The 23462-nt window shown below is 32.2% G+C and overlaps 1 protein-coding gene across 1 annotated transcript; it reads left to right on the forward strand.

Moving 5' to 3' along the window:
• Nucleotides 1-4072: 4072 nt before the first annotated feature.
• Nucleotides 4073-7865, forward strand: LOC126893046 (uncharacterized). The gene is made up of 3 exons (XM_050662986.1): nucleotides 4073-6215; nucleotides 6678-7801; nucleotides 7860-7865. Exons 1-3 carry the CDS (start codon nucleotides 4073-4075, stop codon nucleotides 7863-7865), a joined length of 3273 nt encoding a protein of 1090 aa, XP_050518943.1.
• The last annotated feature ends 15597 nt before the right edge of the window (nucleotides 7866-23462 follow it).

Below are 23462 nucleotides of genomic sequence, written 5' to 3' on the forward strand. Positions count from 1 at the left end.
GTAACATTAATATACCTATGATATTAACAATATAAACAGGTTAATACAATAAAACAAAGGTTTTTGGAATTTTAATCTTTTATTATATTAGATATAGGGCCGGTACTTTATGTCCCGGTTAAACCGCCATTAGCTAACCAGGTTTAATCAGGACAGAAATATATGCATAGCATAGACATAAACACAATCATACTTATTATTATGATTAGGAGTGTGAAATTGGAAAACCAAGGTGAGGGATAGGAAGCTGATTCTGGAACAGGTCACAAGACTTACCATGGGTTGTGGAGCCAATGATGATGATATTATGATTATACATGATATTACAATGCAAGAGGCCCAAAGAGGTACTTTTCTTTCCCGATTAGCTAACCGAGATTTAACCGGGACAGAAAGTACCGGCCCATAATCTATAAAGTTTTCAACCAAAAGTATGTATTAAAGGCCCCGTCTCACCATCAAATAATTGACAGTTATTTGATCAAACTTGACAGTCAAACTTGACTAGTGACACAAACTATACATACTAACTGTCACTTTGTGTCACTAACTGCCAAGTTTGATCAAATAACTGTCAATTATTTGATGGTGAGACGGGGCCTTTACACTTTCATTTTCGTGTCATCAGCATTTGTTTATTTAAACATACTGTCAAAAAAATTAATAAATAAAACACCATAAAGCTAATTTTTCTATTATTATTTTTGTCCTTTAAAATACAGTAGAGCGTCGATTATCCGAACTCCCGACTCCTGTGCCCCGCACTCGAGTACTGAGCAAGCATTAGTAATTAACACTTAAAAATCTTCAATTTTGTATCCAAAAATATGTTGTTGCAAAGACTGCACTTTATTGTTTAATTGCTATTTGTCATTATCAAGGTATAAACAAATATAGTTATATAAATATGGTTTTCATTCACTTGTGGATAAATATGTATGACAATCTCAATGTAGTTTGATTATCCGAACAAATCGGTTTTCCGAACGCCCATGTCCCCCAATTAGTTCGGATAATCGACGCTCTACTGTAACTTCTTTGTTCATACATTTTTGCTAGTTGTGGAAGTCCTTTTAACAGAATGAGATATATATATATATATAACAAATTTTAAAGGATACTCAAAATCAAACACCAATATCATGTATGCATTTATAAATTTATTAATAAACTGCCAATAATAAAATACTTAAATCAGTCACCAATATAATATACCTATTTATTTATAAATTTATTAACAAACTGCAGTCCAATAAAAATAAAATTATCAACATTATACTATATTACAATGATCTTTTGATCATGTTCGAAGCATATTATACTACCAACATTCGTCGGAATATATTCTTTTTAGTATGTGTGTAGTAGAAGCATAGTATATACTATAAAAACATTCTAAATTTCATGTTTTTTGCATATACTTCAAAGAATATCCTCGGACCAAATATACTGAACACATTCATGTACATAGTTACTTAGAATATTCATAAAAGTTTAGTCTTGGAATAAACCTTTATCGAATATTGAATATCGAATCTACCAAGAACATGAAATTGTTATGTGGGAACCATTTAGGCTCGAGTTAAATGGAGAATAATCTTTTAAAACAAACACACACAAAATTTAGTTGCACTAGATTTGCTCCTGGTTGAAAATGTAGGTACTGCCACAGCTTGTTTGATTAACTAACAGCATCCTCCTTTTCCAGTATTTCAATATTTTCTCTATTAACAACTGCAATATTATGTAAAAGTATACAAGCCGATATTATTCTTCAAACCAAAGGTAACTTGCATCTCATTTCACATATTAATATTGGGAATCTTTTCTTCATAAAATACCAAATATTCTTTCAATAACAATTATTCTTGAGGCAATTTGTGATTGATTATACAGCACTTCAACTACTGTCTGAAGATTCTGCAATGGTGTCATTTGTCCATAATTCTCCATTTTATATACCCATCATAATATGCAAAAGTATTTAAAAACTTCTAAACCTATAGCACTTCCATATTAGGCAATCCAAACCACGTGACCTCTGGTTGGCACACAAACTAACAAAGGGGTTATGTTTGTATCTATTTTTCAATAATTTTTCATTGTTTATCGTCGTATTTTGGATTCATTTGGATTTCGTTTCCTGTTTTTGCGAACTTTATAAACTTTACCACAATGCAAACTGATTATTTAAGGAAATTATTATTGGAAACTCCAGATGTTGCGAGAAAGGTAGGCGAAACAATTTTTTTTACTGTTCATTTTGCCCCGATATTTTTATCAATAATGATGAATTTTGCAAGCAATAACATTATTTCTTTTATTGTTCTAGATATTTATTGAAGCTGAAAATAATTGGGGATTTAGATCCATACGCAATTCAGTCAGAATTGGATTTGGTAAAAATTTACTCTAAGGGTAGACCTTGAAAATGCCAATTTTTTTATGGACTTAGCCTGAAAAGTGGAAAAAAGCAGACATTTTACTGTTTTCTTTGGGGGAAACTGGTAAAAGTGCCCAAAAATCAAGAAATATTTGAAAAAAATCAAAAAATGTAATAGTAGCCAAAAAAAATTTACGTGAAAAGGATACAAAAGTATATAGAATGTCTTAATAAAATATAAGTAATTGAAACATAATACATATAACTGATTTTTACAATGAAATTATGAAAAAATACGTAATATTGGTTAAAATAATATTTTTTTTGTCATATTTCAAAACAATATGGCGGACAGGCGCCGAGAGGTCAAATTTGACAGTGTTGCCAGTTTTAACCTTTTAAAGATTTAAAAATTTAATAAAAATTACTTACAAAACAGCTATAGATCGATGCAATTTGAGAGTCCAAAGCCAAATTCGTGGCTTTAAATGTAATAAAAGTTGCCACCAACATATTTATTTCCTCTGCCTGCAGTTTACTAGCTTCGAAAGAGGCCTTTTCTTTGTGAATATAGGTATTAAAGCCACACCTTAATTGTACTTAAATTTACTTTCGTAACACCTACACACCATTTAGTCTCACTTCACCTTTATTTAACGATAAACTGGGCAGATTGCAATTGGGCGCAGGCGGTCTGAAAGGAGGAAGGCCTAACCCTTCGGTCCAAACCTAACTTACGGGTATTATATTGAGAGAACCGCAGGAGGTATTTGACCGCTGAGCGCAATCACAACCCACCCGATAAACTAACTTCACTTTCACAAATTTGTATATGATGCAACAGACAACGCCCAAATCCAGGGCGCAGCACAAACAACCGACCTAACAAACTAAAAACTAACAATAAACTGTTTAAAAAATGCGTCAATGCATGCATCTACCAATTTTTCAAAAACAGTTGCCAAATTTAGAGGTTTGCATAAATATTCCAAATCAATGGTACGCTTAAATGGACAAAAATCGATGTTTTCATGTGAAATTATCTTTTGTCATTCACATGGCAACATGGTTTCCCGAAATCAGTGACAGTACATAACCATGAAATACATAAAATTTCATTCCAACCTTGAAAGTGTATTCTGGGAATCCCACAGAATTTATTTATTAAAATATAATCATAAATCACTATAATATTAATAAACTTGATGTAATCTAACCTAACGTAACGAAACCTAACCAGAACTAACCTGACCCTTGTAATAAAGCAGTCATTTTGTGTTAAAAATGCGTCAGAATAAGTAAAATGACATATTTAAGAATTGAAAAATTGTAATTTTCATAAGAAAACATATTTTATATAACTATGGCAACACTGTTAGGATTCTCCTTCTTGCGTTTATAAAACGGTTGTCATTCCTGTCGTTTCTCGTTGTTTCATGGTATATAATGGCGGAAAATGGCGGCGATTTTTAAAAATAAGACATATTTTAAATTGCAATTACATGAAAAGTAACGCCCGCCCCCAATAAAAAATTATTGTACAATTATCAGTAAGTGAAACAGAATTCATTGGTATAAATTTCATATCCGTAATCCGTCTACCCATTCAGTAAACTAGAACCGACACATTTCAGCTATAACGTCTGAATAAAAAATCTCAAATATTGTGTTGTGAAGAAAAGTTTAACAATGAGTTCCAAACAAGAACTAACAATTTTAAAAGGTAAAAGAGATCAATATAGACGCTCTTTGGCTAGAATAAACGAGTTTGTTTGTCAACAAAATGATGGTGATATCACAGATATAGTGAGCCAACAACTTATTGTAAGACGAGAAAAATCTGATGATCTCTTAATTAAGTATTCAGATATTGATGCGGAAATTAAAACATTCGATAAGAAAGATCAAGACCAAATTGAGTCTTTTGAGGAGTTGTACTATAATGTACAATCTAAAATTAATGTTTTAATTTCCAAATCGAATTTAGGTCAGGCTAAGACACCAGGTGTAGATTGTGACAAGAGCAGAAATTCAGATTGGAGTCAGGGTATGCCTTCGACAAGGTTGCCTTACGTTAATATTCCTGCGTTTAATGGTGTAAACTTAGATGATTATAAACCATTTCAAAATCTATTTTTAGCTATAATTCACAAAAACAAATGTTTATCTGAGGTAGAGAAGCTGTTTTATTTGAGATCGTATCTAAAAGGTGAAGCTTTGGCTTTAATAAGCAATTTAGAGCTAACTGATGAGTCATACAAAGAGGCTTTAAAATTGTTGGATGAAAGATACAACAATGAAGCATTATTGGTAAGTAGTCACATCTATAAAATTTTAGATATGCCACCAGTAGTAAAGGGGACTAGTTCTAGTCTAAGAGAATTTGTTTCTCTTATAAAACAGCAAGTGACTGCTCTGAAAAATCTAGGCGAACCAACTGATGCTTGGAATTCTCTGTTGGTATGTTTGCTTTCTAGAAAACTGGATTCACACACTAATAAATGTTTTCAACTTGACAGAGACAATTCCAAGTTATCAACCCTTAATGAGTTCTTGCAATATCTAGAAAATAGGGCCTTAGCTTTGGAGTCAGTCACAACAGCAGCTGATAATGTCAGTCGACAAAAAGTAAAAGTTTCTCATGTTACTGTAAATAATAAAAGTGACAAAAAATGTAAGTTTTGTCTTACTCTTGGCCATAAGCTATACCAATGTCAAAACTTTAAATTGGAAAGCTATAAATCAGATTTCATTTTAAAAAACAAAATATGTATAGTGTGCCTAAATGCTCATTCAGGCAAATGTAGATTTAAATTTAAATGTCAAATTTGTTCTAGTTCAGAGCACAATTCTATTTTGTGCAATACTAATAATGTAGTGCAACATAAGGTAGGGTTAGTAGGAAGAATCCCCAATACCACAGTGCTTTTACCAACAGTAAAATTTAGAGTCAAAACAAAAGACAATCAATATTCAATAGTCAGAGGACTTATTGATTCTGGGTCAGAAGTGTCTCTTATAACACAACAGTTGGCAAAACAGTTAGGGCATAGTATTGATGCTTCACAAATGACTTTGGTAGGTGTCACAAATGGTGCCAAAAGTATCACAGAATCGGTTACAATAAAAATTGAGTCATGTATTTATAATTTTAGTATGGAAGTTACTTGCCATATTATAGACAATATTACATGTATGTTACCACATTTGCAATTTGAAAGTAGTAAGCTTATCCCTAGTACCGTGCAGTTGTCAGATAATGCATTTAATACTCCTGGAACTATCGACGTTTTGTTAGGGGCTAATATTTTCTTTAGCATATTGCTTACTGGTACTATAAAGTTAGGTTGTAACAATTTAGTATTGCAAAACACATTTTTGGGTTATGTTGTCAGTGGAGAAATTCCTGAGGTGGTAAAAAATAAATTTATGTGCAATAATGCAGTCAGCTTGTGTATACAAAATAACACCAGTAGCGTAGATGTTAGTTCAAATCTAGAAAATATAATTTCAAAATTTTGGGAGTGTGAGCGAGTACCACAAGTCATAGTGGAGTATGATAACGATCAAGCTGCTTGTGAGCAAAGTTTTAGGAATTCAGTGTGTAGAATAAATAATCGTTTTCAAGTAGAATTGCCTTTAAAGAAAAATGCTGAAAGCTTGAATATTGGTGATACTTTTTCAGTAGCACACAGTAGATTTTTAAATCTAGAAAAGAGACTTCACGTTAATCCTGAATTGTTTGGGTCATACAAACAGTTCATTGATGAATATGTGGCCTTAGGCCATGCAAAAATTCTGAATTTGGGTGAAATTGATGTTAACAATCCAAGTAATTATTTTCTGAGTCATCATGCAGTTATAAGACAAGATAAGAAAACTACTAAGGTCAGAGTTGTGTTTGATGGAAGTTTAAAATCCAAGAGAGGTATAAGTCTGAATGAATGTATGTTTAATGGAGCAGTAGTACAGCCAGAGCTGTTCGACATATTAATTTCTTTTCGTAAGTTTGATTATACATTGTTAGCTGATATAGAAAAAATGTATAGAATGATCATGATTGATCCCAAGCATACATCTCTTTTAAACATTCTTTGGAGAGAACATCCAAGTATGCCATTAAAAATTATACAGTTGTTAACAGTTACGTATGGTCTTCGCAGTTCTCCATTCCTGGCCACTCGTTGTCTTGTTGAGTTAGCAAAGAACTTTCAATATCAATATCCTTTAGGTGCTGAGGTGCTTTTGAAGAACACATATGTTGATGATGTCTTTTGTTCAAGCAATTCTTTAGAAGATGCCATTGAAACTCAAAGGCAACTAATTTCAATTTTAAACCTAGGATCATTCAAATTGCATAAATGGTCATCAAATTCAGAAACAATTCTAAAAGAAATTCCCACTCATCTGCAACATTTGGATGATAAGGATTTCTCGAGGGATTTCTCTCAAAACAATTTTGTTATTAAAGCACTTGGACTTGAGTACAATGTTAGAACAGATAATTTTGAAATCTCAGTGCCAAGAACTAATTTTGAAACATGTGTCACAAAAAGGCAAATCCTTAGTGCTATTTCAAAACTTTGGGATCCAATGGGTATTTGTGGACCTATTTTAGTAGAATCCAAACTAATAATGCAGAAACTATGGTTAGCTAAATTAAAATGGGATGAAGTAGTTTCTGATGAGTTATTAGATTTATGGAAAAAATTTTCCAGTGAGCTTGCTCAAATGGAAAAAATTATTTTACCAAGGAATTTAAAGTTCACAGGGGCATCTAGTATATCTCTTATTGGATTTTGTGACTCTAGTATTTATGCCTATGGTGCAGTAATATATACACAGACTATAAAAGATGAAAAAATTCATATTAATCTTTTGTGTTCGAAGTCACGAATTGCACCAATCAACAAAAAACTCTCCATTCCTCGCCTTGAGTTAAATAGTGCTCTTTTACTGAGTAACCTGATTAATAAAATTTTTCTGTTATTGAAAAATGAAGTTTCAAAAGTATATTTATATTCTGACTCGAATATTGTATTAGCATGGATAAAAAATGACCCAATTAATTTAAATCCCTATGTTGCTAATAGAATAACTAAAATCCAAAGTTTAACGAGGGATTTTAAATGGGGTTATGTTCCATCAAAACAAAATCCTGCGGATTGTCTGAGCAGAGGAGTGTCCCCACTAGACTTGAAGTTGGATTCAATTTGGTTTACAGGACCAGATTTTGTAAAAAATAATGACATCTCATTGAATTTGTCCAAAATTCCTCAATTGAAAGGACCTCTTCCAGAACAAAAGAAAAAAGTAATGGTTGTAAATGTTCAAGAATCGAAAACTTTTTTCACAGACTTTTCTAATTTGTGTAGATTACAACGAGTGACTGCATACATTTTGAGATTTGCTTACAACGTAAGTAATAAAAACAACAAAAAATATGGGAATTTAACTGTTGAAGAATTCGACACAGCTTTAAAAATAATCATAAAAAGTGAGCAATATCAAAAGTTTTCCAATGAAATCAAGTTATTAAATAAAAAAGAAAACATTAAATCCAATTTAAAAAATTTACATCCATTCATGGATAGTGAGGGCTTGATTCGTGTGGGGGGGAGGTTGCACAATGCAAATATTGCTTTTGATCAAAAGCACCCAAGGGCGTCGCCAGCCGGTAAGCTAGGGGGGGGCACCATAAAAGAGAAATATCAAAAAAGAAATGTTTTAATAAAAAAAATAGAAAACTAACAAAATATCTATATATAAAATCAATTAAAACATAATCTTCTAGGGTTCTTTGCGAATTCGTTGGTCACTTTGTTGACGAAATCGTTTAAGTTTTTGAAAATATGTTGCCTGTGTACACTCATCATAGCGAGGCCATTGAGTCGAGCTTCAGACATGGTGCTCCTCAACCAGGTTTTGATTCTCCTAAGGCTACTAAATGACCTTTCAACTGTACAAGTCGTACAAGGTAAAGCAACAAGGATTTTCAAAGCCTTCTTAATTTCAGGAAAAAAATCTTCCGTTTCCTTAAGGATTTCCACAACACTCATACTCAGTTTGATAGATTCTGGTTTTTCCTCCCATATTTTTTTCCAAAGCTCTATCTCATTTTTAATATTTGTAAGACCGTAAAAATTTTTGAATTCCTCGCAACCTTCTTCAAGTTCTTCCAAAGAAATGTTTTTCATTTGCGCAGGATGTAGTTTTGTTAAAGTAAATGATGGTCTATTTTCTTCAGAAAACCTTATTTGAAGGGAATTTATAATTGAGTCCAAATAAGGAATTGTTATGGACCTACGCCAAAATTCTGAGGGGCTTTTTGCCGTGTGGTTGCTACGGTGTTGTTGTCTTTCAGCAGTACGGGGTATTGAATTCATATCTTCCGCCAATCCAATTTTTTCCGCAATAGTAGTGGCATCTCTGAAAATTTCTTCTGTAACTTTTTCGGGTTGTTCACGGTGATTTTTGATTAGGTTTAAAATACGACCAATATGCTGGGATGCCTGAACCGCATCCAAAGAGACTGATTGGAGCACGTTTACAGTGGGTTCTAAAAGAGCGGAATATTTGGCTATCAACACAAGGCTAAAAACAAACGAAACTTTGGAAGCTGCAGCATGGAGCTGATATGCACGTTTCCTTGTCGCATTATTGCCATCTCGAGACAGGGTTTCTAGTGCCTCCATTATAGCACAAAAATTCTCTTTAAAAACTCTGATGCTCTTGTATTTCTCGCTCCATCTTGTTTCGCACAACTTGGCAATATTGGCTACTAATTTTCTTCTTAGAACCGATTCACGAAAAAATGTAATTATATCTTTGATGGTCCCAACTGTATTCCGGATGTCAGGCAGAGCGTTCAGGTCATTGATAACCAGGTTGAGCTTATGTGACGAGCAATGAAAAAATAGTGCTTTATTGTATTTTTTACGCAAAATAGCCTGAACGCCACCTTCTTTTCCAGACATCGTAGAACAACCGTCGAATCCCAAACCAACGCATTTATCTGGATCGAGATCCTCTTTTGTCAGAAATTCGTCTATTGCCGTGGCGATCGATTTTGCGTCCAAAGCTGTAAGCTCAGCAAATCCGAGGAATACTTCTTCAATGTTTCTGGTTTCCTCATCAAAATATCTTATGCCAACTGAGAGCTGTTCCTTACCAGATATATCCGCTGTTTCATCTGCTAAGATACTATATGCTTCCGATTTCTTCACATTCTTGATTATAGCCGCCTTAATAACATCTCCACAAATACTGATAATCTGATTCTGGATATCCACTGATCGGTAACTTGCATTCTTTTTTCCACACTCAAGATGGTTTTTTAAAGTCGTGTCTCCTGCGTCAATCCGCATCTTATACAAACCTTCCAGAATTCCATCACCATAGTTTGCCCCTCTTAATGCTAGGTCTTGGGATCCGCAAAAAGCAATGCAGGAAATAATCGATCTTATAATTTTCCGATTTTTTTCAAGACTTTCCTGAGAGTATTTGTTAATTTGCACATCCACCGGCATATTCGCAAGAAATAACCTAGCTGCTTCCAATGCAGTCTTATGAAAGTGAGTATCTGCGTGTTTTCTGCAATATTCATGAATATCTTTGAATTTACAAAACGGCCTTATAATGAATGAACCTAAAACACCTCTAACGGAGCTCAGATTGGGTGGAAATAGTGTACAGAATTTACAAAAAGCTCCTTTTTGTTGGCGGGAGTATGCTAACCATGGTGAGTACATTTGCAACCAGGAATGATTGAATTTTCTTTTTAGATGCTGATGCTGGGCATCTTGGGCAAAGTCGTACTGTTTAGGTGGTATCCAACAGTTTTCAAGTAATTCTTTTTTCCGCTCGGTTGATAAAGTCGCAACTCGACCTACAAATCGACCGACGTCATTTTCATTGCTATCATCTATTGTTGAATCCACATCTACCTCATCATCCAAATCTGTAATAAATACATATATTATTTCTTATTTCTTACTGAGAGAAATAAGAATAGAACGTAGCTGCGTCTTGTGCTTGCTTAAGGTACGTTTTTACTGGAGCGTAATTTACTGGATTATTTGTAAAATAGCTGCTAGCAGAGGAAATAGAGGACGAAGAAATGTTAGAAATGTAAAGTGCTCCAAGATTAGAAAAACATGCAATATTTAAAAGAAAACAAAAAGAAGGATACTTCTTATATCACAATATTGTGATAAACAACCATTTATTAGGAAATTATTAAATGAGACATACTTATAAAAACAAGCTTCACTTCACAAACTGCTAAAAATCTCTCAAATAAAAAACTCTGAAACAACGAAACACGCCAGTACAAGTACCACACAAGCAGTACACCGCAATCACCGCTTAGCTTCAGCGACGATCTTTCGGCGATGAACGCTGTAAAAACGTACCTTTAGATACGGACAGATGCACAGACAGACATATAAACCAAACCCCCTTTTTTTGCCGAGAGTGAAAATTCATGCGACCGTTAATCCTTTAACTCCGACCAATAAAACCATACCTTTGGAGCAACTTGGCTTAGGCGAAGTCACAGAACTATTGCAAGAACGTGCACTAGCACTGATCACACTGCTGGTGATTTTATCAAAATTCTGAAGATTAGAATCTGCTGTTGTCGTCCCTTTTTTATGACTAGTTTGTCCATCGCTGTCACTACCACTACTGTCACTCTCACTTCTTTCTTCAGGTTTTTTTCTTTTCAAAGTTTCTGCAAAGAAAAAATAAATTGAATTTATACCTTGGGCTCTCACAAACCTACCCATCCCCCTGTTTTTATCTCCCTCCCGACCGAAGGATATTTTTTTGCCTCCTATATATTCAACATACATATACACCGAATACGGCAAATACATATATAATACATATATATACATATATACCATACTTACCAAAAAACTTCCTGATATCCATGTATTTAAGTTAAACTGCAACTGAAAAAATGTAACGTAAGACAAATCCCACAAGGCACAAATACCACGTTTAAATCAATCACACTTCACTTATATCTACGCGAAAGCGGCTGTAACAAAACTAAAACAGGTCCGTTCCCGTTCCGTTCATCCGCTGAAGGTCGAGAAGTGGAGAGGATTTCATTCGCGAACCAGTGTTGCCGCTGCTTTCGGAAGTTCTTCGCTCAAAGTCATAGATAAGTAGTACAGCACGATATAGTTATCGTTTTAAATATCAGGGTGACCGGAGAGCACGTTAACCTCTAGGGGGGGGCAGCTGCCCCCCCCTGCCCCTCTCTGGCGACGCCCTTGAAAGCACCCCATAATTTTGCCAAAAAATAGCCATGTTACTAATCTTATTATAAGGCGTGAACATATACGGTTATGTCATGCTGGCCTGAAACAAATTTTAAGTAGCCTACATTTGAAATATTGGCTTATTAGTGCACATAATGAAATTAAAAAGAACATTTTTAATTGTGTCATATGCTTTAGACTTAAAGGTCAAGTGGCTAACCAGTTAATGGGCTCACTGCCTACAGATAGGGTAAATTCAAATAGAGTTTTTAAAAACGTAGGAATAGATTTTTTTGGTCCTATTCAGATAAAACAATCGCGAATTAGAAAGAGCCTGATATCTAAAGGCTATGTTGCGGTTTTTGTGTGCTTTGCTGTGAAAGCAATTCACCTTGAATTATTATCAGATCTATCAACACAAACGTTTTTAGCTGCACTTAAACGATTCTTTAGTAGAAGAGGTAAAAGTTCTAAGATCTATTGTGATAATGGTGGATCATTTATTGGCGCAAAAAATGAACTGAAAGAGCTCTATAATATACAGCGCAGTCAAGATTACCAAAACACAATCATTGATTATTCTGCTAATCAACAGATTGATTTTAAGTTTATTCCAAGCTATAGCCCAGTATTTGGAGGATTATGGGAGAGTGGGGTTAGATGTACAAAATACCATCTAAAAAGAATAGTGGGTAACACGCTCTTAACCTATGAAGAATTTAATACAGTGTTGGTGGAAGTAGAGGGTGTTTTGAATTCTAGACCCATTACTCAGTTGTCTTCAGATCCTTCAGATCTTTCGTATTTAACTCCAGGACACTTTCTTATAGGGGAGCCAATTACAAGCTTCCCAGAAGTCAACTTAACACAGATTCCTGACAATCGTTTAAAGTTTTGGCAATTGTGTACCAAGATCAAGCAGGATTTCTGGAAAAAGTGGCATAAAGATTACTTAAATTCTTTACAAACGAGGCCTAAATGGCATCATAGTGTGCCGAATTTAACAGAAAACATGCTTGTTCTTGTTAAGGAGGACAATGTCCCTCCTTTACAATGGCCAATGGCAAGAATTGTGAGAACAATTCCAGGAAATGACTCCAAGGTTAGGGTGGTAGAGATAAGAACAGCCAAGGGGACTTATTTGCGATCAGTGACAAAGATAGCTCCTCTACCTATAAACTAAACCTTTGCTTTGTACATTTGTAAATTGCTTTGTAAATAGACTGTTAATTTGAACATACAACCAATGCAATGAAGAAAGGTGATTAGTGCGATCATTTTGGTGAAAAGTTTATAGTGCAAAATTTTAGTGCAAATTTTGGTAATTAAATGACTTTGTGTAAAGGTTTTCTTGCAACAATGTATGTATTACCTGTATGCAAATGTATGTAAATTTGTGTATATAGATAGAAATTTAAGTTAGTTTTTAAGTGTAAAAGTTTAAGAGTTTTATTTGATAGATTTCTATTGAGAATGTCTTGTAAAAAAAAACACAGGTAAAGCTATATTTACTTATAGATAATACTCAGATTCTCATAATTTCCTTTTTTATACCAATGTATGAATTAGTAAGGTGTCTATATACACTTATAAAAAAAAAATATTTTTTTTATACCAATGTATAAATTAATAAGGTGTCTATATACTCTTATAAAAAATATTTTTTATACCAATGTATAATTGTGTCTATATACACTCTACACTTATAAAAAAAAACATTTCTAAATATTTGAAATATTATCAAACCTAACAATCTGAATTTCTACTAAGTTTAGATTTAAGCTGGTTTAATATACTATATAATTGTTGGCAATATTGGCTTCCTAAGGCCCCCAACATGTTGGGAAAAGTATTTTACTCCCAACAAAGTTGACAGTCGACGTTGCGCAAAGATGTGTAAATGCTTGGCAACATGGCATTTGCTGGCTGTCAACTTGTCACTATTTTTGCTGTCATCAAGAAAATGGCAGAAAGAAAGCATGTAATTGTAATAAATTACCTTGTAAAAAGATTACCATTGTACAAAGAAATGTAATATAATGTAAATACTCTACAATACAGTCCATTATTAATAAAACCAACGCACAAAAAGCTAAACGAGTTAAAAATATTTACTATAACTTTTTTCTACTCCCGCAAGAAGTAAATTTAATGTTGTTCATTATAAAAATAAGATATTTATATTTTTAATTAAAAATATATGTTTTAATACTAGGTAATACATACAATACTGGAAGTATAACATTTAAAATGAAAATAAACCAATAATTTTATTGCATCTATAAGTAAGCGTCCTATGATCGCCACATCTACACTAAATTTAAAATTAAGATTCAGTAGAAATAAACAAACCAAGACAAGTTAAATGCTACTATTAGGAGCACTCCCGAATCATAATTCACAATGTACAAACTTTGGAAATCATGATTTGGGATTTACAATGTATATACATTGTAAATTATGATTCGGGAGTGCTCCTAATAGTAGCATTTAACTTGTCTTGGTTTGTTTATTTCTACTGCATCTTGATTTTAGTATAGTATATTTCTATAAATATTTAAGTAAATTTAAATACCAAAACAAAATATAATATGTTATTACCACTGAATGTAAAAAATATTTAAGTACAGTAAAAACTATTAAAACTCTATTTTGTCTATTTTGTGAAAAGTTACTATTCACAAAGTTTATTTAGCAATAATGTATCAAACCCGGTATTACCACATCTGCGAAAGACAGTACCTCCGTAGACTAGAGTAGGTTTGTGACTATGGCCACTAATGTAGACACAATGAAATTCCAGGTTAATGTATGTAAGTGTAAATAATATGAAATGGAGATTTATTGAAGTTATACTTCTTTACGGGCGTAATGACGGTGAAATTTTATATGGTAATACCTAGCGACCGGGCGCATGCGCATTATAACTTTGTTCTCATTGGATGTTCAAATGACATGACAAAAATTATCCAATATGGCAGCTGTGGGACTGTGGTTTGGTTATAATGTATGCTTGTTGCGTTTTAAAATTTGTAGGAAGAGAAACAACAAACAAAAAGTTAGTCAATGGTTATACTGCCTTTTTAAATAGTTTTCATATTATATTTTTGGACTTATTTACATAGAAGAGATGATTGTTGCATGCCAATGTGAAAGCTCATCAAACTGTGACTAGTATGAGTGCCGCAGATCTCGCTTATTCAAAGCTAAAGAATCTTTCACTGGTAAGTGTTTTATAAATAGTTAATCAAATTTTGTTATGATATTTGAACATACCCAGGTAGCAAAAGTACGTTTTATGGACATCCAATGGACGTACATCTGCATGTGTACATTGGAACGTCCAATAGACGTCCCGCTAAGGTACAATGGACATCCGATGGACGTCGAACGAATGTCCAGAGTTCACAAAATTGGACGTCCATAGAACGTCCGCTACAAACGTACATTGTATGTTGTATTGGAGCTTTCAGTGTACACCTTATGTACATTCAATGTACGTCTTATGGACATTTGTAGGGCACTTTTCAGAAAGCAATCTAGTATCCATAATTTTGTGAATACATAGCAAAAAGCCTTTATAGGAAATAGTTCCTTATAATACTAAACTTATACTTAAAAATATTACACAAAAGACCTTTTTTATTTCTCTTTACTATAACTTCATTATAATATATACTTTATTATAGGAACTAGGAACTTCATTAATGCACGACTGCACTTGCACGATAAACAGAAAACACAAATATATCACAGGATGTATTTTCATAAAGACGAGATTCAGATAATGACGCCCTAGGAAGCATGCACATTAAAAGAGGTTTAATCTCTGTTCTGTTTCTGTTCCAAACTATTTTTAGAGTCAGTACCGTTGTTGTATATTACAAGCGCGTTTGCCATTCTGTGAATTATCATAAATAAACCATCCTTCAGTATTCCACAACAATTAACAGCGATAATCCCCTAAAAGTACCTGCCTAATACTACCTTTCACGACCGATAGCGCGAAGAGCGACAACGTTGTCAAGAAGATTCTCATTTAGTTTGTATTGGGACTTAATATAATAGTCGCGTTTTGTGTAAAATATCCATGGACCACAAATGGATGTCCAATGTACGTTGAAATCAAACGTCCAATGGACGTCCTGTAATGTACGTACATAGTACGTCCAGTTTTGGTCCATGGTCGTTTGGACTTTAAATGTACGTTATATGGACGTACATCGGACGTTGTGTGCTATATGGGTAGCCACTTTGCACGACGCAAGTGATTGCGAAATTTATTAGTCGTTATACGGGCTCCGATACCTACCTTGAACCTACCAAAATACATAAGTAGTATGTAATACTTTTATTTACATAATTTGATTACCATGAAAATTTCTATCAATATTCACCTAATATATTGTTTTCTTACTCTATGTTTTGTTGTATTTTTTCAATTCTAAATCATTTCAATTCAAAATCAAAATAATTTGATTTACATAAGTTAAAAATGTCAAAAGGTTAATCTGTTAAGTTAGACGATCTTCGCACATAATGACAAGCTGTCTCTGTGGCGAAGTTTTAATGCGAGTGAATCCCAATACAATGCAAATACCAGCCGCGTGGTAAGTTGGTTCGAATCCCAATAGAAACTTTCATTTTTTTATTTTTTTTATACATTTTATGATTGTAAGTATATTTATTATATAATATTATTTTCAGAAAATACGTATTTAGTTAAAAATTTTTCCGACAATTAATGTTCAGAAATCATTTGTGGCATTTTTAATGTGTTTGTGTGTGTTTTATAATTTTATTATTTTAATTTTTGGCACTGTTTTAATAAAAATGTTTGAGAAGTAGTAAGTATAAATTAATTTAATATTTATTTATTTATTTATTTATTATTCATTTACGGACCGAAGTCCATTAGTACATGATACAATTAAAATTTTTTACAATTAAAATGTCACACAAATTAGAAAAATAAGATCTAGTAGATACAAAATTGGTAAATACATAACAAACAATAATAAAGAATAAACTTACTTGCTCTCATTCAACAATTGAGAGCTAGAACATTTTGAAATTGACAAATACAACTTATCCTAGAACAAAGACAATAACAGTAGTTGACAAATCAGTCTTGAAATTAGAACATTAAGTTAAGTATAAATATAATTGTGTGGAAAACGCAGTAAAGTCGTTCACAAAGAAATCAATTTGCGGAGATAATGTGTTTGCTAATTTAAGAGTTTTAGAGAGATAGGAACTTGAACTATAATTTGTGCGGTTAATGACCTCGTGGAAGGTGGTCACAGAACGGGTGGTTCTTGAAGGTACATGTAGACCAATTTTATTTATTTATATATTTATAAATAAAATATAAATAAAAAGTATATTAATTTCGTTTATAATCATATAATCATATAATAGAAGTATAACTTCTTACGTGCGTACAAAGTACACACACATTCTTTTTTTATTTTTATAACAATACAATAATTTCGATGGTTAAACAGATTAGGTTAATCTTCATTGTACAGATCTATTTATTCTTACGAGATCTTTCCTTAGAACACTTAGAAATCAAATGCACATTGTTTCTCACTGGCCCTGGGAATAAAAATTATGGTTACTATTGATTTGTACACCAAGTTACTTCAGGCAGGTAATATTTATATTAACCATATACTTTGTTTCTATAAATGTTTAGATCAATTAAAAATGGTCTTCATTTGCCAATCTGTTAACATTTTTTCAACTCATGTACTGAATGTTCCATTAATTTCACATTTTCCCTAAAACAATATCAATGTAAAATCAAAAATATTCAAAAAAAATATTTTTTTTTTAATAAGAGCCGAAAATTGCAATTCAAGGGACTGGACTGCGCTCCGTATTCTAATTGAAAAGTAAGATTGTTTTGCCTTCGCATTGCAACTGAATTAAAAATAAAAATTTTATTTTATTTTTATATTGGTCTTTACTCCTTCGAGTAACTAGGTCCATTTTCTGTTGGAATTTACCAGCTGAACAGACGGGGTCGTGAATTGTAAGTTTTTTAAATTCCCTCTTGTCTTCTACGCTTCAGCATCCATTTGGCTTGCAAATTTTAGAAGACTTGGAGGTGTTACCAAGGAAATGGACCAATAAGTTTTCGATTTAAAAATCTTTTAGTAATATTTTGATATTTTCTAAATATTATTAATAGTGCTATTAGGATCGAAAACTTCATCTTTCAAAAATATTCCTTTCGTGATTGCATTTATTTTTGGAACTTTACATACCTTATACTTACATTTAACAAGAGTAGAGACATGTTTACATTTTCCACTATTTTCTGCTTTACAAGAACATATCATTTGGCTAATGCTCATGCCATTTGTGAAAGAGGGTTCCTTTAATTTCGTGGGGATTGGACCTTACTGAAGGAATAAACCATATTATATTTTGATGGTATGCTCAGAACTTTCCTCTATTTTTGCAGCCAAAATAAGATGACTAGAGTTTAAAACTTCTTGAATTTTCAGTACCCAAGAACTTCAAATATCCCACGATACTACTTAACTTCATGACTAAAAAATAGAACCAAATAGAAAATAGAACTTCAACAAAACAGATCAAAACAAAATAGAACTTTGAAAACAAAACCAAATTTGTTTTTGACAGAATGACTTGAATGACAGACGATTTGTGACGGAACGGAACAGTAAATTAGGCAACATTGTATTCCATCAGGGCGAGTTTTAACCGCAGCTCTGAAATCTCGCAATTCGCACACTTGATCCAACGTTGCCGGGTTGAGGTAGAGCTAAAGTTCTTATGGAAATCCAACGTTGCCAGTTGATCTTGATCTTGAGAAAACTGTCATCTGTCATTAGTGCCATTTATGAAAAGTGATTTATTTTTTATTTTTTGCTTGCCTTGTTTTCTGTTTTGCTGCCCTTGCCAGTGTATTTTATTTTAGTTGCTTTTTGAGTTTTTTTTATTAAGGGTTTAGGCGCAAATTTTCGGCTCCAATGCTTTTTAAATGCGTTAATTTTTTGCGAATACTGAGAAAGCTAATAAATATTTTTGAAAAATTTAAACACAGAATGAAAGATTACATTATTACCGAGGGCTGAAAGTCCCTTAGAATAAACAAATTTTTTTAATGAGATACGTATTTAAAATTAAAAATCACACATTTTCTGTTTTTTTTTTTCACAACTGTAACTTATTAAAATAAACATTATGGAAGTTTTCAGGGACTTTCGGCCCTCGGTAATAAACGTAATCTTTCATTCTGCCCTTAAATTTTTCAAAAATACTTATTAGTTTTTTCAGAAAAAAAATGAATGCATTTTAAAAGCATTAGAGCCGAAATTTTGCGCCTACGCCCTTAATGGCATAGACATTAGTCATTCAGTCAGTTGTAATAACAAATATACAATCTTATCCTTAATACAATACAATAATAATCCCATACAATACTGGTACAATAAAGGACAATAAAATGGATATCGGATAAGATGTACATTTAGGATAAAAAAAGGATTCAAATCTAAACTGAAATCATAAAAAATTTCATGCTCGCATACAAATCTTATGGAAATGTGCATGTGTCTGACAAGAAATCTATAATTTATATTTTTGTTGTGAGCCCGTAGCCAGCAGACTGGATATTGAATGGTGCATGTATATATTAAGTTTGATTAAATTTTTATAGAGGCAGTTTAAATGCTGTTAAAACTTAGTGCCTACATTCAAAAAAGATATGATCAAGATCACCCTGTTTCCTGCAATGTTTGCAATTATCGTCTTCAATTTCATTTATTTTAAATAAATGAGTTACCTATATTGATTTTTGAGTTATATTTCAGTTATTAAGAGTAACTAGTTTTTTATATAAAAAAATTTAGATGAAGTCTAAGACGAAGACGAAATTTAGGATGAAGTCTCTGACAATATTAGAATAGCTCGCTTTGGAAAGAAAAATAAAAATGGGCACCATCCATTAATTAAAGTGTTCTTATCTTCAACTGAAAATGTTCAGACAGCAGACATGCAGTTCTTAAACAGAAACACATTGACCATGCTAAAACCATCTTTATCAGCATTGATCAGACCCCTAATAAAGGGAAGGTACTTGAATCTGTATATAAAATTTGAGCTTTTGTCTCTTCAGGAAGCAGGGGACAGAACCTGTCGATACGGTATTATAATATCCCAAAGGTAATTCAAAAAACCTCTAAGCCACAATGACTTTTTTATTGAAAATGGTAGAGGACTTCGGACTAAATTGACAACTCTGACTATAAATGTTTCTAACAGCTACTTTGATGTGATCATATTTACTGAAACATGGTTAACACCTGATACAAGCGATGCTGAAATTGGTTTATTTAATTACGATATCTACACACAAGATCTGACACAAGAATCCATTAATTTCGACAGTGGAGGTGGTGTGTTAATAGCTGTTAAACAAGTTTTATCCCATCAGATGTTTATGCTGGACAGGTGTTTGTTCAACTGAACAACAAAAATCATATTGACACCAAATGAGGATGCTATAATGGTAGATAGACTTTTTTATAAAAAATTAATGCATTGAGAAGAAAATTGAATTAATAAGACTTGCTTCAGCAAGTGTAAGTGTAAACATTGAAAGAACTATACAATGGCTAAAATCTTTAAAAATCAAAGTACAAGTTACTTTATTCCTATTAAATAGTTTCCTTATATGAACTGATATAAATATTATTTGAGGTATTGTTAACCTTTTTACAACAATACTTACCCACATAACAATTTCATGTTCTTAGTAGATTCATAGAACATACTTTTCAGAAAAAGTATATACTGAGAATGTGCGTAATTACCATTGCGAATGTGCAGAGCAGATACTGAGTATATACTACATTACAGTACTTAAACGTTCTATGTATATACTTAGAATGTACTACCGCACTTCTTTTCAGTATATACCAAGAATGTTCTTTTTAGAACATTCCAAGGACGTGATATAAACCTTCTATGTGTATACTTAGAACATACTACCGCACATCTTTTTAGTTTATACCAAGAAGGTACTTTTTAGAATATTCCAAGGAAGTGCTATAAACCTTCTATTTATATACTAAGAACGTACTACCGCACATCTTTGTATGGGAAGAATATTATATTTTTAAGAATATTCTAAGAAAGTGCTATCAAGTGCTGTATTGCTTAGAAGTATGTTTTCAGCATCACCTAATCTCATCTTAGGTTCTACTGGTTCTACCAAATATCTATTTACATATTTTAATTGCAAATGAGAATGTAGTTAGTACCTACATTCTACAATATTACTTAAAAAGTAAGTACATATTTATAAATTTTAGTTATTTATATAAATCATTATATAATATTTAGCTAAACTAAACTATGCATAATAAATAACTAAAATTTATATAATACTTATATGTACTTACCTATTTAAGTAATATTGAGTTATCAAAATAGATTATATGTACTTTGAAGCACCGCAAACAAAATAAACAGATTATGTATGTTCTTAGTCCTAGTACTACATCATTCGCCTTCATCCTTAACACTGCATAGATCCATAGATGATACAAATAATGAAATAGTGCCTGTTTTCTTTTTCATATTTTACGGTTTTTTCCTATCCCTGATACATTCAGGTAAGAATAGAAATGGTCAGAATATGATGGGGAGAGGGGGGGTTATGAATGTATTGTGGAATAACAAAATCGGTGGTCAGTGTTGCCAAACGGAGAGAAATTTCCCTTTTTGCGGGAATTTTCAACATAAAAGGTGATAAAGGGAAAAAGTTAACTCAAAAGGGAATTATTGTTCCAGTCCAAATTGTAAAATATTAAGAAAAAATCAAAATATTTGAAAATAATTCTACATATCTTCTCAGATTTTGTAAACAGGAGGAAAGTTTTTTTATAAAAGTGGGAATTTTTAAGGTAAGTTGACGGAAAAAGCTTACTCGACGGTTGGCAACGCCAAAGCCTTTGGTTGCTTTGGTTGTGCATTTTGGCACGTTTTGGTTCTGCGAAATGGCCTATTGAATTGAATGTACCTAAATTCAAATTCCAAGGATGTAAAAATACTAATGATTCATGATAAACTCGAAATGGTAAAGTCATTTCAATTATGAAAACGAATTTTTAATAGTATCTATGTAAACGTTAATACAATTAATGTTTAAACTTTTTTACCCTACAACAATTTTGAAATGAAATTCGTCCAATACTACCTACATACATAAATTTTATTAATTATGTATTCTAAAAAATAACGAAGTTGATAATCTATAAGGCTAATATTATACTTCCTATACATACAAATTATTTTTAAGATATTTTAAAAGTATCTACTTATAAGTATGTGTTAAGAATGTACTTATAAGTATGTGTTAAGAATATTCGATAAAGGTATATTCTAAGAATAAACTTTTACGAATATTCCGAGATCCTACGTACACGAATATACTTAGTATATTCGGAACGAGAATATACTTTGAAGTATATGCAAAGAACATGAAATTTAGAATGTTTTTTAAGGTAGATGCTATGCTTGTACTACACATATACTAAAAAGAATATACTCCGACGAATGTTGGTAGTATATGCTTAGAACATGATGCGAACATCATTGTTATGTGGGTAGTAATGATAAAAATTAATTTATGTGTACAGTAGAACCCTGATTGTCCGTGCTCCTCGGGGTCAGACATGGCATGGATAATTAAAATTTATTTCTTATATAATATAATACATATATACATACATATGTACCTACCATAAAAAGATAATAGAAAAAATGAATCTTTCATTACGAGTCCTCTTCTTGGATTACAGAGTTTCCGTCGAGTGAATTAAGGTGATGCTATTTTAATAAAACCTCAAAAATGCAACTTCAGTATTAGAAAACCATAGCATGGATAATCAGGGTTCTACTGTATATATTATCTGAATTCACAGATAATATGAGTGTAGTCAAGTGTGAATATTCTTTTCAAGTAAAAGTACCTATAAGAAATAAAACAATCTTTTAAAACAAGTTTTTTACTTATATAATTGGAATAAAATTGATAATACATATACATACATACTTAGACTTATTTTTTCATACATATTTAAAGCAACTGATTCATAATTTTTTCCCACGGAAGGGTACAGTATTTTATTTAAAATTGGAATTATACAATTGGTTGACTTTAAGTGGCCAACTTGGGCTTTTATTTTTATGATAAGTAAATAAATGGCAATAAATTGTCCCAGTTACTTGCAGTCACGTCAGCTTTTTTCATGCTTCTCCAGTTTGGTTTAGCATAGCTAAAGATATTTCAACAGAGTTACTGTAGCTTACTTCAACATTATTTGAGTAAAATAGAGCTAAATCATAATTTAGTGCAATATCAGTAGCACATTTATCAGCAGACTGGTAGGACTTTATTGTTGACTATGTTGTATTATTGTTTTTTAAATTATCCCCACTGTTGTTTGATGTCTGTGGTGCTTAATTTTTTCAAATTTTCCATGGTATGCCTGTAAGCAATAAAAAAGAATTATAAACAAAGTTGCAGTGAAATGGTTATTTTGTAATGGTTCTTTTTGAAATATATAGTAATGTGCCAATTATATGTTTGCATTTACCTGAATTTCCAGCTTTACATGTAAAATTACATAGGTACAAACATTTTTAATATCAATCATTTCAATTTACAATTATAATGGTTTTTGGTGGGGTTGTCCTTTCAAATTGCCCGTTTGAAGGCACAATCACTGCGGTTTTCCCACTAGATGAATACGGTTGGAATC

Source organism: Diabrotica virgifera, chromosome 10, assembly GCF_917563875.1.
Source record: "Diabrotica virgifera virgifera chromosome 10, PGI_DIABVI_V3a".
NCBI classification, from domain to species: Eukaryota; Metazoa; Arthropoda; class Insecta; order Coleoptera; family Chrysomelidae; genus Diabrotica; species Diabrotica virgifera.

Excerpts from the sequence above, each read along its gene's own strand:
- LOC126893046 (XM_050662986.1), top strand. The coding sequence starts at position 4,073 with ATGAGTTCCAAACAAGAACTAACAATTTTAAAAGGTAAAAGAGATCAA. Across the intron at positions 6,216-6,677 it reads AATTGATGTTAACAATCCAA|AAGATGCCATTGAAACTCAA; the intron begins GTAATTATTTTC and ends GCAATTCTTTAG.